The sequence below is a fragment of the Buteo buteo genome, chromosome 26 (genome assembly GCF_964188355.1).
Source record: "Buteo buteo chromosome 26, bButBut1.hap1.1, whole genome shotgun sequence".
Lineage (NCBI taxonomy): Eukaryota > Metazoa > Chordata > Aves > Accipitriformes > Accipitridae > Buteo > Buteo buteo.
In genome coordinates this window covers 1328875-1341170 of record NC_134196.1, presented here as the reverse complement: position 1 = coordinate 1341170, position 12296 = coordinate 1328875, and the positions used below count along the sequence as shown (strand labels likewise).

The following is a 12296-nucleotide window of genomic DNA, read 5'->3' as shown; positions in this document are numbered from 1 at the left end:
CCAATCTTCTCTCCATCTCTCAGGGAGATCTTTTCTGGAGGAGCTGGAGAGGCGGCGCACCCAGTCACGTTTTCTGGGGCCAGCTCCTCACCCAGCTGAGAGCCCTCAAGTCCTGTGGCCGGGTGGTTTGAAGGGATTGCCATGGGATGGGGGGGTGGGAAACCCAGCTGAGCCCTTACCAGGGGCTCCGTGGCTGCAGCCCAAAGTGCCGCCTTCCTCCTTGCTCTCCATGCTGAATATTGGCTCCCTTGCCCGGCACCGTGCCTAGCCCCCATCCCTCTCCTCCCTTCCCACCCCACTCCTTTGCAGCGCTTTAGGAGGGGTGAGTGGCACCGCAGGAAGAAGATGGGCTCCATGTGTGCTAGGCACAGCAGGATCAACCTTGGGATTGCCTTTTAAAGCAAATCCTGGCTTGTTTTTTTTTTATGCGGAATGAATTCATGCTTCATTGGCTGCATATCCCTGTTTATCCCGCTTAACTGGGAGGCGGAGGAGGCAGCGCTGGGTTTACCGAGGAGTTGGGTGGCACCTCGTGATGCAGCGAATGCCTCTTCCTATGGCAAGGAAAGGCCTCGTGTCTGAGCTCCCCGACCTGCCGCCTTCCCCATGCTCATCACCTCGTGACTGCCTCGGGCCCGGATTACCTCCTCCCACCCCTGGAGGAGAAAGGGTCTCCGCACGGAGCGAGGGACACCATCTGGGGACACTCACCCGGGGACACCCGTGGCCAAAACTGGCGCTTACCTCGCAGCAGCTCTTGGCATGAGTTTGCTGCGCCGTGGGGTCGTCTTCCCACGTACCACCTGGGGTCTTCCTGGAGACTGCAAAAAGCTCGAGGGGGAGGTAAAGGTCATCACAGTGACAGGATCCGGCACCATTATTCATTAGAGAGAAATCTAAGTTAGTAACACTATGTGCCGAGTTCAGTGCAAATGCAAATGAGGAGCTCCAAACCAAACCGCTTTACAAGAGCAGTACTAAAAAATATTACACTGTCGGGCCTCTTAAAATTACAAAAATGGGTTCCCTGCCTGGACTGAAATATCTTTTTATTTTTCCCCTCAGAGCTTCCAGCCTGGGAAATTTCAGCTCCAAATTAGACAGTTTTGGAAATTAAGAGTAGGTGAAAGTAAAGGATGCTAACAGATGAGGGTTTCCTGAATTAGTCACTTCTAAAGGCTGTAAAATAGTTCCTTGCCTCAAACGCAGCCACCTCTTCTGCAGAAGATGGAGAAGACATTTAGCAGCATGCAGCAGCAATGTACCACCAATCTAAAAAATTAAAATCCAGAAATGCTGGGCAGCTTATGGCAGCAATCCAAACTCAAATAGAAAAAAAATGCTGTGCCTCCTTTTTTTAATCTTACAACTTTTAAGAAATCTCAAGATCTGTTGGGTCCAACAAAGTGCTGCAGAAGGTATATGACTGTTGAGAGGAAAGGCTGTGTAGTTGAAGGATATACATTTAAGAATTTGCATAAACTTTTAGCTATTTACTTGAAATAAGTTCAGACACTAGCGACTGATCACACATATTAACGTGATCAACTAATTGTACAACCAACTGTGATGAGTGAGGTCAAAGTAAATGAGACCTAATCATAATATTTTAAGCAGAAAATATTATTTTCCAACTAAGAACACATTTGAAATACTACGGTTTCTTTTGCAATAAAGCAGGTACTCTCTAGCTGTTGTCCTTGCCTCCTTCTGTCACAGGCATAAGAATTGGCTGGGGTTGGGCAACGTCTGCCAAGAGATGATCTTCATTGCATGGCATCAGTTTGTCGGAGATTAAATACCCGGTGGTAGGGATTTGCTTTCAGTGTTGTTCTGCTCCAACGCGGTTCAAAACCTGCCCTTCTTCCAGCAGATCAGTGACGTGGTTCCCCAGCAGGATGTTGGATATGCTGACCCAAAGGATGATGCCTGGCTTCTACGCTCCCATCTGCTCGGCGTGGTGCATATCCAACGTCTGCAGCTCATTCGCACCCCTCTTACCAACAGGAAGATGAAGCACAGAGCAACGACATGATTTGCCCGTGATTACATACTGGCTAATTTCTAATCTAGGAGTAAAATCTGTTTTGCCTACGTGCTAGGCAGACGTGCCAATATAGGCTAAGCATATATACCTATGGTGGCACAGAGCTATACACCCCTATACCTCCATGCACATTTTTGGATATACTGGTCTTAACATATGCTGACACACATTTAGAAATGGTGTGCAAATAGCTGCACAAAGGCACAGGCAGTCTGGTATTTATCTCCAACTAAAAAACCACACGAGGTAAAGCTAAACCCTACTATCCTCCAGCAAAAATGATCATCATAACGCTAGAGTTATGACTGCATTGGTGTGTCTGTACAAAGCCGCTAAAACCAAGGAAATCTCAAGCCAAGCCATGAACAAACTGTAACCTCAACCCACACACCCTCCCAGCCAAAAGGATGTTCTGGTCTCCCAGTACAAACTGGGGAGTCTACTGAAATCAGAGAGTTAGTCCAGACAGCACAGGAACCAAGACAAGGAGTTGATGTACAAGACGCAGAGGCTGCTTAACAAGACCATTTCCTCAAAGCTCCCCATGATTAACACATCCAACTCTTCACATCTTTCCCAGGCCAGGACTGTTCACATGAAAAATTTGAGCCACCATAACATGGCACTGTCACTGAAAGAATTTGCTCTGTCCTTTCCCCACCCCTATCCCACACAGCTCCTTCTCTTGTGCTGGCACAAGGGTTGAGCCACATTTGGCCATCATGAACAAGGATCGGGAAACCTAGCTGGGTTTAAAACTCAGTGGTATATACTTAAGGCTTTGCTTACATATATTTGTCAGGTACGTTTTAAGCTCAGCTCAGTGCTGTGTTCAGCTCAGTTCTTTTGTGCTGGCCCATGGGGAGTGTTAGTGTAGGAATGAAAAAGAGCAGCAGAGAATAAAATAATTTCTCTTGGTGGTGAAGCTATTTCATGGAGGCTTAAAATGTTTCTGAGGCTACAGCCCCTGCTAAATGGAAATCCACTACCAGCCAGACATATGCTCTGTTTGTCCCTTGAAATGCATGAGGTCAGGATTAAAGTGCCACCCACATCCTAAATGAAAGCTATGGTAGGCTGGGAAAATCAGTCCCCCTCGTCCGAGATCTGTCCATCCCTGAAGGAGAGCCCTCTTACGCAGCTGTTTGCAACCTTTAAAAATTTGTGTACGGTAAATGTTCCCTAATGGACATGTGGATGTGGGGCAGTGAATTTAAGCCCATTGACAATAGATTTGCTTTGCTTATTTTGCTTCTGCAAGTGCATTAAGAGCAGTCTATCAGTCATTGCAGATCCAGATTTGCTGGTTGCAAACCAATGATCTAATTTGTTCTTAAATTGTGCACCGAGGATTGTGTGTGTGAAGGATTTATGTGACTGAAGAACTAAGTGGGCACTCCGTGAGTGGAAAAGAAAGAGAAAATATGCTGATATTTCAGAAAGGAAGTGCTGTAAAATCTTTCCGATCATTTAAGCATCCCTGGGAAATGAGAGCTTGTTCTTCCTGAGGTAGCTGATCTTTGAAATGGCTTGCGTGAAAATGGCTGGGAGTTGGGAACAATTAGCTGATTAAGTACAGCAGGTAGCATGTGTTAACCAGCGAAAACGAGGTTCATCAGCAATAACCCCCGTTTGCCCACCCACGTATCCCCCCACCTATGCAGAAATACACTCCACCTGATTCTCCGCTTATTTTAATCGGTATAAATCAGGGCCAGCTTTTGAAACGGACCCTAATTACACCGGCAAAACAAACAAAATAAAAACCAGGGCTGAAAAAAAAACAATTCCCCCCCCCCCCCCGCTGGCGGACACAGTAGCACGCCCCGAGAGCCCGCAGCCCCGCACGGAGAAGCCCCCCCGGGGCTCAGCGCCCGCAGACGAAGCCCCGCGCACCCCCCCGCGCAAAAAGAGCGCAGCGCTGGGCGGGCGCGCAAACACCGCGGGGCAGCGCAGCTCCTCTGCGAGGGGCTGGGGGGGCGGCGGCTGCTTTGCTGTTTTTTTTTTTTTTTTTTTTTTGCCTGTGAGTGCGTTTTTTTTTTTTTTTTGGTGATTTTTTTTTTTTTTTTTTTTTTTTTCTGCTCTCTCTTCACCAACTTCCTTCCTGCTCCAACTGCCAAAGCTCAAAGCTGAGCGCTCGGCGCGGAGGAGCCCGGACCGCTCAGCCGGTGAGTGCGAGGGGAGGGGGCGGGGGGAGCCCGGCGGGGGTGGACGGGGGGGGGGGGGCACAGGAACCGGCTCCAGCCCCCCCCCGGCTCCTTCTCCCCGGACGCCGCGCAACTTTGCGCCTTTGTTCCAGCCTTGCCCGGAGGGACGGGCAGGGCCCTGCCTGCAGCCCGGGGGGGGTCCGGGCTCCGCGCTGGGATGGAGGGGAGGGGGGGGCAGCCCCCGGGAGGGGGGGGACGGGGACACGGACCCGGCGGTCCCCCCGGGGTGGCTGGGCCGTAAGGGTCGCTTTTTGCCTTCGCACCCCAGGGGGGTGGGATGGGGAGGTTGGGGCCAGGGGTGCTGGGGGGGGGGGTTACCCCCCCATGGAGGAAAATTGCTTCCTCCCTGCCGAACCCGCTTCCTGGAGATAAGCCGCGATCGGGGGGGGGGTGGTGCGGGTGTGTGTGCTTTGGGGAGCGATGCACAGAGCGAGGGCAAATAAAATGCTGCTCCTGTGATACCCCAATTTGTGCCCTGTGGTGGCATGGGGGGGGGGGCGAGGAGGTGGCCACCATCCCCCCCCTTCCCCTCCTGCTGCAGGTGGGAGGGCAGCCCCCCACCCCCGGCACGGGCAGAGCCGCTGGCCCCCCTCAGCAGGGCACGATTCCTCCTTCGCCTCCTGCAGCCAGGTTTCTTTCTGGCGGGGGGGGGGGTCCCCCCAGCGCTGACCCTGCCCCTCTCTTTGCTGCTTGGTGGGTGCTGCCAGGCCTCAGGGGCGCAGGTGATGCACAGCGGCGGGTGGGGGCTGCAGGGGACAGGAGAAACGTGGTGGGGTATCACCCAGATTTCTCCTTGGAAAGAGCATTTATGGGCTAATTTTCTCATTTTTCATGAGGCTCGCAGCCCCGTAGGGGGTCTCCGTCTTAGCCCAGCCCTTGGCCTGGGCAGTGACACAGGAGCCCAGGGACCCCCACGGTTGGGCACCAACACGCGCGCTCGGGGAAGTGCTGGTGCGCGTCTGAGCGTGCAGAAGGGACCAGTCGCAGAGCTGGAGCGAGCGGCGGCAGGGACAGCGGGGACGGGAGCTTTCCTCTTGGTCACCTGCTGCCTGGGAATGTGGGTCAGGTCCACAGCCTGGGGAGAAGTGCCAGGACGGGGGCTGATCGGTGCCGTCCCGAAACACGTGTGAGCCAGGGGCTGTTCAGCCCAGACAGCCCGGCCGGTCCCGTTCCCCTCCGGCTCTCGCTGTTGGCACTGCAGGCTGCCTGTCCACCCCTGTGGGAGGTTTTCAGAGCCTAAAAGCATCCTCCCTCAAGCGAGCCACCCCCACAGGCTGGCAGGGAAAGCCTCTGCGGCACGCGTGATGCAAAGGGAAGGTCTGAGGGATGGGAAGCAACCTGCTGGTCCAGCCCTGACTCTCTGCCTTTTCTCCACGTGTGGCCAGAGATCTCCGTCTCCATCGCCTGGGTCTCTCCCTCTCCTGTGATAAACCACAAAAACCCCCGTGGAGGATGGATGGGGGCAGGCAGGCAGCTCTGCCCCGTGGTTGTAGCGGTGGCAGATGCAGCCTGGTATCACGAGAGAGTTTGGGAGAGTGGAAATGACTCCGATCTGCAGCTGGAGCCCGAGTGGAAGGCGAGACCTGGCGGTGGCTGCCATGGCTCATCACGTCCTCCTCCCGTGCCGAGCGTGGGATGGCACTGAGGGGATCGCCAGGCTTTGTAGGGTGACCGCGCCGGGGCTGCAGAGCAGTGGGGCCTGAGCAATCCTTGCTTTCCTGAGGGAGCTTCTGGCTTCCTTCCTCACGAGGACGAGCTCAAGGGCCTTTCCCAAGGTGCGTAAGTCCATAGCACTCCTAGGGCTGAGCGTGGACTCAGCCAAGGTTATTCAGCTGCTGGGACATGCTTCCTTTCCCGTTCGTGCGAGTTGGGATTGCCTTTTATTTCCCAGCTGCCCGCTCTGCGCTAGTTCCTGACTCACCACAAAATGCCATTGCAAAGCGGTCTTGCATCAGAGCCGTTGTCCATTACCGCGCCCGACTGAGTCGTCTTGTTCCTGTGCTGCTCTGTCCTTCTCTGTCCTTCTCTGTCCCGCGCCAATAGACCCCTCCTTGAATTTTTTCCATGGGTCTCACCCGTGCTGGGATTGCACTGGGAGGTCTGCGTATTATGCATTGCTGCCTGATGACACTTGCTGATTCACCCTGAACTGTTGCATATACTTTTTTTTTTTGTGTTTCCTTTCTGTTTTAATGAATGAGAAAACTATCCTGGTAGCTCCCAATTTAACTTTTGGGAGCAGGGGCAAATGTTAAGGCCACAGCTGCAGAGAGGGTTAAAGGCCTTTCTGGGGAAATTGCAAATGAGCAGGCAAAAGGGGAATTTTCAGCAGGGACAGCCTCTGAGAAGGAGCTAATGTAAGGATAAGCCGAAGTGAACTGAATGATCTGTGTAGCTTGACGAAGTCTCCTTGCTGCCAAACGGCAAGATGGCTTGGCCGTTTACGACAACCATCGCGGCACCAGGGCACGGCTCCCTTTGCCAGCCGTTCTCTGAAGAGCGGGAAGGTGGCTAGGAGCGTGCGGCTGGCGACGAAGGGGGACCTGGCACAGCTCTGCTCACCTCTCCTGCCTTTGTCTCCTGGTCCCCATTCCCTGCCCTCTGCCTGGCTGCCCATCAGCTGGTCTCTCCCCGCTCTGGCTCCCATTTGGGATGCCACCCAAGGAGCTTCTCCTGCGTTCAGCGGCGCGTGTACCGCCCCGCTGGCTGCGGGTTCCAGCCGTCCTGCCTCTCCTTTCCGAGAAGCCCCACCGATGCAGCGTAGGTACGTGGGGCTGGATGCGGTCACCATCACCACTCCTTCCTCAGCGGGAAGGAGACCTGATGGGTGCGCGAAGCGAGCTGTTCCTGGGAGCAAGCACCCGGAACGCCAGCAGATAGACTGTAGCGGGTGCGTTCCCTTGAGGGCTTCGGTTAATTTGCTGATATAAGGGAGTTGCTGTCAGGTATTCGATCTTTGTATGAAACGCTGCCTGACCGTGGCTTCTAACCTGTTACGAGAGGGTGAACGAAACCTCTGGCCTGGGCTTTATTCATGTCTGTGTGTGGCAGTGGCTCTTTGTGCAAGAGAGCTGGCAAGCGCTGAAACCTCGCGCGGTGGCTTGTAATTGCAGGGTTGCCGGCCAGCAACCGTGCTGCAGAGTGGCTGTAAATCACTCCGGTCTCAGCCTCCGCTCCCGCACCTCCTCCCCGGGAGGGAAGAATGGTGTAGGTCTGCGTGTGCGCGTGGTGCCTGCAGGGAGAGGAGCGGGGGCAGAGGGGGGTTGTGTTCGAGCCAGGATATCAGCACGGCAGCGTCGGGATCGCAGCCGATCGCCGTCGCCATTTGCCTGTAACGATCCCGCTGCGTTCAGCGCTGGGCGGGTGCCTGCCTGCCCACGGGGACCGAGCCACGCCGTGGCCAGAGCGAGTCCCCCCGGGGACGCGACCCCCCTCCAGAGCAGTCCCATTGACTGTCCCCTCCTCTGTAACCCAGACCAAGCGACCATGACCGAGAAGACCCAAGAACCTCATGTGGAGGAAGATGACGATGAGCTGGATGGGAAACTCAACTACAAGCCTCCTCCCCAGAAAACACTGCAGGAGCTGCAAGAGTTGGACAAGGACGATGAAAGCCTCGCTAAGTACAAGAAGTCCCTGCTGGGAGATGGACCTGTGGTAGTAGGTAGGCTGGGGCGTGCTGGTCGGAAGGGACTGGGGGGATGCATCGGATGGGGCAAGGTGGCCTCAGAGGAGAGGGAGCTTTTTCACCAGGCACAGGCACTGCTTCTACTGGAGGACCAGGGATGGGCAGGCGGAGAGGCGCATGTAAAGGAGGCGGGGAGGATGCTCTAAGCATTAGATGTGAGGTTACGAGGGGGTGCTGGCATCGGGAAGGGACTTGTGGTGGGACGTGTGTGGGCCTTGCAGGACTCCTGAGGGGTTAGAAACATGAGGGGACCGGTCTATGCTGAAAGGGGGTCTTGCTGCTGAGAGTGATCTTAAGAGGGGAGTCTCCTGTAGGGGAAAGACCTCCTCTAGGTATTGGGATGGAGGCTGGAGGGATCCGTGCTAAAGGACTAGGTAGATGCATGGTCCTGTTGTGCCAAGAGAAGCTGGGTGTTCCGTGAAGCGTAGTTTCTGTGTGGGAAAGCAAGTCCATCTCTTCAGTGTCGTTCCCCTCCCCCTGCATTTAATTTTGCAAGCTGACAGCTTCCCCCTGACTTTCCTACCTGCAGACCCAACAGCTCCCAATGTGGTGGTCACCCGACTCACCCTGGTATGTGACTCTGCTCCGGGACCGATCACCATGGACCTTACAGGTAGGCACGGACTCTGTCCTTGGGCATGAAGGGGAACAAGCAAAGGCCCTGGCACGCTTCCAGTTGGAAGGGAGTTTGTCTTTGGGATGCTACAGTGGGTTTTAGAGGAACTCTGAGGGCATCTTAGCCTTGTTTCTTATTTTAAGGTATATACTGCGAAAAAGAAAAGGAGATGTGACAGAGGAAAATGTCAAGGGTCTCTTTCATCTAGACTGCTCTAGGAGCTCCTGGGTTTCTGCTGCCTTCTCTTCTCGTTTCCTTTCAATGAGACTTCATGAGCACAAGTGATGTGCATGTGCTCGGGTAACGGGCTGTTTTGAAACTTCAGAATCAAGCAATACTGCAGTTCCGGCTCCTGGGGACATGGGGAGAGAACCAGGCTTCACCTTATATGGGCTTTTCTGCAGAGAGGGGAAGCTGGGCCCAGAGGAGCGGGGAGGCTTCCTGTTCAACCGAAACACGCAGAGCACGGGCAGGGGCTGTGCCACGCGCTCTGCTCCCCACACCAGCGCTGGGCATGGGTCGAAGCGTGCCCACACTCCTGCAGGAGATGCCTAACGGCGAGTCTGTGCCTAAATATCTTCGTGTATATGTGCCCAGACCTGTGTGAGTTTAGGCGTTACCTTCACGGATGCGGACACGGATGTGTACGTACGCCCAGGTGTTTCTGTGTGCGTGCTCTCGGTGCGATTGCTTATACGTACTCATTTTGCAGGTGTGCCGTCCGTCCAAGGGATGCTCACCTCCGACACCAACCCCAGCCCCCCGTGCGTGGTCTCTTCTCGCTGTGACACCTCTAGCTAACGGCTTGATCCTCTCCTTACAGGTGACCTTGAAGCACTCAAGAAAGAGATCTTCGTATTAAAGGAAGGAGTGGAATACAGAGTTAAGATCCACTTCAGAGTGAGTTGGTTTCCTTCCCGTTGCTTCTTATCAGTCGTTGAGGCCAGTCAGTGGCAGTCTGTCAGATAACTAGAGCCAGGCGGCATGCCTGCCCGAAAGCTGGGCCCTTGTAAAAGTGCCCTAGGTTCAGGTGACATTCTACCCAACAAGGGACTGGGTATTTCCAGGGAATTGCTTCTGCTTGCTCACCCCTTGGAAAAAGTTGCTTTCTGTCCACTCACGATGGTGAACAACAGGTGGTTTGGAAGCCAGATGGGTAGCTTTGGCTGAGTTTGGCTTGGCTTTTTAGCCACCAGTGTGCTGGAGGGATGACTCTAGTCACCCATGTCTGGTTTTCAATGTGGGAATTATTAGCTGGGAACTACCTGCTTCACTTTTCTTTGCCCTCGTCAGCCCGTCTTGCGGAGCTGACTGATGTGCTCCAGTCAGCTTCAAAGTCAGGGAGAGGATGGGGAAGTGCAGGAGATGCACAGAGGATGCTGTAGGTCTCCCGGTGCCTATGGAGAAGTCGTGTTAGGACCCCCCCCACAATGTGTCCTGTGCTGAGCCTTCGAGAGCAGTGGTGTAGGGAGTCAAGCTGGGTATATCTCAAAGGAGAAAGAAACCCAGCAGATACAGAACCAAATCCCTTCCCTTGACACTTACGTGTGGTCACTTCTTGCAGGTAAACAGGGACATTGTGTCGGGACTGAAATATGTGCAGCACACTTACCGGACAGGGGTGAAGGGTGAGTAAGAGCCCCTCGTGCCCCGCACACCAGTGCTCCTAGCCCCGTGTTCCCTCTGCTCAGAGAAGTGTTCCGGCAGCTCTGGGCTGGCACAGGTCCCCCCCGCCGTGCCACCACGTAGGTGGTGAGACTTCTCGGCAGAGTGCGTTAGCCTGCGCTCCGCATCACCCAGGCCAAGAGTTTCCTGTTCCTGTGTGAACTCGGTACGAGCCAGCTCTGGTGTCCGTACGCTACACCACGTCTGCAGCACCAGAGTCCCCAGAGACACTGCTTAGATGGTGCTTGCCACAGATTTCCTCTCCGTACAGAGCTCTTCGCCTCCCCTCCAGCGCCTGTAGAGTGGCTCAGCCTGTGTGGAGCCTCCCACCCCTGAAAGCTCTGCCAGATGCACTTGGTAAAATTCAGAGCTGCTCTCCGAAGCTCCCTGCTGCGTGCAGAGCCCTGCGTTTGCCCGTGGCCTCCCCTGTTTGTGCAGTGCTGCCCTGCGTGGGCAAGGCAGAGGAAAGCCCCCTTTTGTGCCCACGCACATCCCACGTGCATTTTTGCGTGCAACCACCTCTAAGGCTCCAGCGTTCTGTTCAGCACACGTAGTGTCTTCTCACCAGAAAAAAGAAGTAGCAGGGATCGGGAGAGACCTTGAGCCATGTGCTGGGTTCCACTCCCTTCCAGCAGCACATACATGTGAGAGGGTACAGACTGAGTTCCCTCTCCACCTGCCCGTCCATCCGTCTATCCTTCCAGCTGTCCTCGTGCTTCACTAACCCACTTTTTCCACTGATTCTGTTCCCCTTGCTGACAGGGACCGTCCCTTTCTCTCCCCACTATCTCCTTTCTGTCTGTGATCTGCGCTCATGCTCGTGGCTGCTTGTCTCCTTGATCGTTCCCCACCTGAGGGGCTCATCCCCTGTGGATTGTTTTTCTCTTAGTGGACAAAGCCACGTTCATGGTTGGCAGCTACGGGCCACGGCCAGAGGAGTACGAGTTCCTGACGCCTGTCGAGGAGGCTCCTAAGGGCATGCTGGCTCGAGGCACCTATCACAACAAGTCCTTCTTCACGGATGATGACAAGCACGACCATCTCACCTGGGAGTGGAACCTGTCCATCAAGAAGGAATGGACGGAATGAGTTCACCCAGTTTGCCTTCCCCCTTCCCCTCCCCTTGCCTCCTGCACCAGTCTCCAGGTGGGCCATGCCCACCACGCTGCTCCCTCCCTCCACCGCAGCCGGCCACGGCCCTGGCAGCCCTTCCCGCGGGTGCCGGGGCTCTGTGCCAGCCTCGGTCGATGCACAGGCCTGCAGGCGGCTTTTGCTGCTTCTTCTGATACACTGAAAATCACCCGCCCGTTCTCACCACCGCCCCATCGTGACACATAGTGGGTTAAATTGGGAAGCATCTCCCTCCCTCTCTCCCAGTACTTCCTCCTGCAGCCTCGGTCTCTCCTGTACCAACTCCGGTCCCAGAAGTGCCTTTTCTAGGAAACAAGATCACCTGGCAGGGCGGACTGGTCCCTGGAAAATCCCTATCCGAGTTACACTTGCCATGTGCTCTGACTCATTGTAAATGGTTACTTACCTCCCGTGATGGTCTCCTGGTCTGTATCTGGTGCCCTACCCCGTTAAAATCCATCCTTGTGCAGGCAAAACCAGTCAGGGGGAATGCAGCTAGATGCTGTAACAAGACTTCAGTGTTTCAAGAATAAAATCAGTTTCTTCTTTTCCGTGTGAGTGTCACGTTCTTTTCTAGAGTATGTTTTTCAGTGAGGTGTATGTGGAGAATGCGTTATAGGAAGGCTCGAGAGCATGTTTCAGCAGGGAAATAGCCCTCCTCCATCAAAACATCAGCCTCGCTCTGTAGGCAAATTATTTTAGAGCTGCTTCCTTCAGGGGTTTCATGAATCCTTCCTTGAATCCCAAAGTCTGGCCCGCAATGGGGGTAGACTCCAGGCGTAGGCAGCCCCCACCTCTCATCCCAGGTGGCAGCTGAATGAGCCCAGGGAGCTATAGCGTGGCCCTCTCGTGTTTAACGCTTACCACGGCAGCTCTTCCCCGTACCCAGAGCCAACGCCGAGAGCTGCGTGTCCCGGCGGCTGCCCGGCTGGGGGGTCAGCC

General features: G+C 54.8%; 1 protein-coding gene across 1 annotated transcript; it reads left to right on the top strand.

The window, feature by feature from the left end:
• Nucleotides 1-4094: 4094 nt before the first annotated feature.
• Nucleotides 4095-11901, top strand: ARHGDIB (Rho GDP dissociation inhibitor beta). The gene is made up of 6 exons (XM_075058011.1): nucleotides 4095-4215; nucleotides 7730-7918; nucleotides 8472-8555; nucleotides 9382-9458; nucleotides 10123-10186; nucleotides 11113-11901. Exons 2-6 carry the CDS (start codon nucleotides 7741-7743, stop codon nucleotides 11310-11312), a joined length of 603 nt encoding a protein of 200 aa, XP_074914112.1. The 5' UTR covers nucleotides 4095-4215; nucleotides 7730-7740; the 3' UTR covers nucleotides 11313-11901.
• Nucleotides 11902-12296: the final 395 nt, after the last annotated feature.